This window comes from Leptopilina boulardi, unplaced genomic scaffold, assembly GCF_019393585.1.
Source record: "Leptopilina boulardi isolate dan_hultmark-lab unplaced genomic scaffold, ZJU_Lbou_2.1 LbouV2_182, whole genome shotgun sequence".
Classification (NCBI taxonomy): Eukaryota; Metazoa; Arthropoda; class Insecta; order Hymenoptera; family Figitidae; genus Leptopilina; species Leptopilina boulardi.
The window spans coordinates 137,012-141,943 of record NW_026137732.1 but is presented as its reverse complement, the minus strand read 5'-3'; the positions used below and the strand labels follow the sequence as shown (position 1 = coordinate 141,943).

Below are 4,932 nucleotides of genomic sequence, written 5' to 3'. Positions count from 1 at the left end.
GTCCACTAACTGATTTTGATCTGATAAAGTATGCCAAAACTGTAAAAATACCACATTTTCGTGGAGTTTTCATGCGAAATGAACTACCATTTAGAGGGCCTTATCAACATGAGTCAGGAATAATTAATTTAGATAATAAAGAAGGCCCTGGGACTCACTGGGTAGCATATAAAAAATGTAATAATAAAACAATGTATTTTGATAGTTTTGGGAACCTTCCTCCACCAACAGATCTAATCACGTACTTGGGTGATGGTAGCTTAATAAAATATAATCATAAGAGATATCAAAATTATGATACATTTGTATGTGGACATTTGTGTTTAAAATTTTTATGTAAACAACTTAATATTAAGAGCAGCTTTAGTCTATATAAGAACATGTAACTTTTGTATTATTTTAGTATATAAACTGACCTCATCATGAGTGATTCGTTTACATTAACGTTGACGGGAAATTATTCAGTTCTTGAAGCTGAATATTTCCCACCAATAGAACTTAATCCAAATAAACATTATGTTCTTGGTCTTGTTGAATTACTGACTTTTAATTCTATTCCCAATATTGATAAAGGTAACAATAAATTTTATATTGGTAATCATGTAATTGATATACCAACTGGGAGTTATGAAATTAAAGATATTGAAACATGCATAAAAGATTCTGTGAAACTCGGAACTGTTATTAGTATAAAGCCTAATAACAATACATTACGTAGTATAGTTGAATCAAATTTACCCATTAATTTTAAACATGAAGATTCAATTGGTAAATTATTAGGATTTACACCCCGAAAATTATCACCTAATGAAACACATACATCTGATTTACCTGTAGCTATTCTCAAGGTAAATTCAGTTAGAATTGAGTGTAACATTACATCTGGAGCTTATATAAATAATCAAAAAGTTCACACCATCCATGAGTTCTTTCCAAGCGTTCCACCAGGATATAAGATTGTGGAAGTGCCGGCACACGTCATTTACCTTCCGATTGTGGTCAAAACAATACATAATATTCAACTCCGCATTGTTGATCAGGATGGTGATTTGATTAATTTTCGAGGAGAAACTATAACAATTCGATTGCATATAAAATCAATATAATGGGAATCGTTTATAATCAAAAAGTTGGTGGTGGAAGCTATAAAAGTCAGCCAACATGCCAAAGAAAAATCAGTCTAAACTTGTCTCACAAGGAGTTAACACCTCAGAATCGCCTATTCTTGATAAAGGTAGGCCTAAAAGTCATACCACAAGGAAAACGCCAAGACAAATAATCTATATATTTTTTGGGTGTTGTTGCAATAAAAATGGACGAAATTCTCAACATTCCAGCAGCAGTGAATTTTGATGAGTCCATAGCTCATTATGAAATTCATGCTCATCAACCATATGCTTCATCATCTTTTAACAATATTGATGAAATTCGGATTGCAGTTCAACATCAAGATTTATGTATTTTACCGAGTAAAAGTTCATTGCACATATTTGGAAAATTGACTAAAAATGATGACATTGCTGTTACGGAAAACGTACACTTGACTAGCAATGCAATATGTTTTTTATTTGATGAAGTTCGCTATGAATTAAATGGCATCGAGATTGATCGATGCAAATACGTTGGACATACAACTATTATGAAAAGTTTAGTATCTCTAACTCCACCGCAGCTGAATCTTATAGAAAATGCAGGGTTTTCAAAAATTGAAGCTGATGCAAGAATAACTTTAGAAAATGGATATTTTGATGTTAGAATTCCTCTTAGCATGATTTTTGGCTTTGCCGAGGATTATAAGAAAATTCTTATGAACGCCAAACATGAACTTATTTTAACAAGAGCGCGTAATGACACTAATGCTATAATTCAAACAGGACAAGGAGCTGATGAAGAATTTAAAATTTTCATCAATAAACTAGAATGGATGATTCCTTATGTTTTACCTGCTGATAATAATAAAATAAAATTATTGAAATTCATCGAAAAAGACCCCTTAATTTCAATAAGTTTTCGATCATGGGAAATGTATGAATATCCTTTAGTTCCTATAAGTTCAAAAGTCCTATGGCAAATCAAAACTTCCACCCAATTGGAAAAACCACGATATGTAATTGTTGGATTTCAAACAGCGAGAAAAGATAAACGAAAAAAATATGCTTGTCATTTTGATCATTGTAATATTACAAACGTAAAACTCTTTTTAAACTCTCAGTATTATCCTTACGGTAATTTGAATCTAAACTTTGATCAAAATCAGTATGCTTTACTTTATGAAATGTATGCTAATTTTCAAACTTCTTACTATGGAAAAGATTCAAAACCTATATTAACAAAGAATATTTTTAAACAATTATTTCCTTTAATTGTTATCGATTGTTCAAAACAAAATGAGTTTTTGAAACAGGCATCAGTAGATGTGCGATTAGAATTTGAATCAGGATATAACATGCCGGCTGAGACTACTGCATATTGCCTAATCATCCATGATCGCGTTGTACAATATAAACCAATCAGCGGCGTCGTTAAAAAGTTACTATAGAGGAGAGGGGGTAATCTAAAAAGTGTTGGTGGGGGTATTATTGGTCTATAAATGCAGTACTTTCGGCCAGAAATTCAGTTTCTGTTTCAGGATGGAGTTCATCGTAGACGTTCAAGGTTTTAAAAGACCCTACAATGACTTTGTCTTTAAAGAATTGGCAATACTTCCACTTCAGGCTGATGCTCAACCAATCGTCTACCTATTTGAACCTCCGTGTAATTGGAATTCATTGCCAGGACGCTATAAAAGTGAAAATCTTTGGCTTACACATAATTACCATGGAATTCATTGGTCAGCTGGAGACGTCTCTTACGATGAACTTCGTCCAATTCTACAAGATGTACTACGAGGTGCTAGTGTTATCTATGTCAAAGGTTTGGAAAAGAAAACGTGGCTAGAGAAATATCTATTAAATGTACAAAATTTAGAAGATTTTGAGTGTCCATCGTTGAAAAAAATCAAATCTGAATTGTCAACTACTTGTACTCATCATAGTCTTCATACTGAAAATTGTGCTGTAAGAAATGTAAGAATTCTTCGTGATTGGTTTTTGGACCCTCCAAACCAATATATAAGTGTTGTGGCTAAAGGAATTGATGAAGTTGATTCTACACTAAAAGCTTTCTACGAGAATTGTGAATCTTTTTTGTAAAAATTTGAAAAGTTGTTTTAAAATAAACAATTTAAATTAAAATATTAACTTTCTTTATTAATTTCGAAAACCTATCCCTAAAATACGCTTTAATTTAAACACTTTGTAGTACCTGAAAATAAAATAGATTTCTGAAAATAAAAGTTAAAAAAAGTAATTCCTGAAAATAAATATTAATGCTAATTTCTGAAAATAAATATTTCTGTTAATTCAGGGAAAAAAGAATTTTAATAACCAGTTTATAAATAAATTTTTTTTTATTGATGTCATTACTAAAAAATATTTACATTTTTTTTTATTAACATCAGTGTTGTTAAAAAACGGATACCCCAAAAAATCACTTTAATTTATTTAAATTTGAACTCTATGGCGTTGTATGGTCCCCCCAAGTACTTCATGTACAACTTGTTTGAACTGGCAGCTTCTTGCATCATCTCGAGGGTATTTGGCTCATCCTCGAAGAGTTTTACAAATCTTGCAGGCAGAAAAGTGATAAATTCATTATCTATTTCTGTCATGATTCTTCCTCCGAATCTGGTTTGTACTTTGGTTAATTTATTAACCATGTATCGACCCTTGGGAACCAATTCGGAAAGTGGCCTTGTTGGCAGGGTAGCTTCCATGCGTCCAACAGCATTAACTTTTTCTAAATCCATTTTATTTTTTTTTCTAGCTGGCAAAACCTAAAACAGCAAAAAAAAGGAATAAAATATTATGCTCTGTAATTTAAAATGATCGTGAAATACAAAAAAAAATTGTCGAAACTCGGGTTTGAACCGAAATCTTCGGATTTTTAGTCCAACGCAATACCCATTATACTCCTTCGACTTTTAAAATAATAAAAAAAATAAAAGCTAGAAAAAAATAGTCCTATACGAAAAAAAAAGCTAAAAATAAAATCTGAAAATAAAATCTGAAAGAAAGAAAGAAATACTGAAAAATAAAAGCTGAAATAGAGACTGAAAATGAAACTTGAAAATAAAATCTGAAAAGAAACACTGAAAATAAAAGCTGAAAGAGAGACTAAAAAAAAGGCTGAAAATAAAATCTGAAAATAAAAGCTGAAAGAGAGACTAAAAAAAAAAGCTGAAAATAAAATCTGGAAAGAAACACTGAAAATAAAAAATGTTATAACAGAAAAGCTTATACTTACTGCTACTTGGAAGTCCTGAAAGAGAGAATGACCCTCGGAGCCCCGGGAGTCGCCTTATATCGGCACTAACCCCCACTTTTATCTTGAACCCCACCACTGTCATGCGCGCGCAACTTAGTACGCCCACACATACCCTACCACTATCATGCGCGCGCAGATTCGATCCCCTCCCTATGATGCGCACGTAACTCCTATCAGTCAACATATATTTTCACCATTAAAGAAAAAATTTATTTATATATATATATATACCTAATAATTAAACGGGATGTTGAAGATAATATTCTACAGTTAGGCTTGACACTAATCCTAATGTCATAGCAGTTTTAGTTCCAATTATCGCAGAATTAAATTGATAAGATGATTCCGTATTAGGGTCTATAACTAGAAAGAAAATTTCTTCACCGTTAACTTCTAATTCTACACTTCCAACTACTAAAAGAAATTCGTTTCCTATTTTCTCTATAGAATGACTAATATTTTCATATGCTACGTTTAGAAGATTTACAGAAATAAAATTGTGTTTTGTTTTTAGAAATAGTAATACGTCTATTCCGTCTGCAATTAAATCTGGGGACATCAGCGTTA

At 31.6% G+C, this 4,932-nt stretch overlaps 1 protein-coding gene across 1 annotated transcript; it reads left to right on the top strand.

The window, feature by feature from the left end:
- The first annotated feature begins 1,312 nt into the window (after positions 1 to 1,312).
- Positions 1,313 to 2,539, top strand: LOC127277833 (uncharacterized). Its single transcript, XM_051299225.1, has one exon. It carries the CDS (start codon positions 1,313 to 1,315, stop codon positions 2,537 to 2,539), a length of 1,227 nt encoding a protein of 408 aa, XP_051155182.1.
- Positions 2,540 to 4,932: the final 2,393 nt, after the last annotated feature.

Excerpts from the sequence above, each read along its gene's own strand:
- LOC127277833 (XM_051299225.1), top strand. The coding sequence starts at position 1,313 with ATGGACGAAATTCTCAACATTCCAGCAGCAGTGAATTTTGATGAGTCC.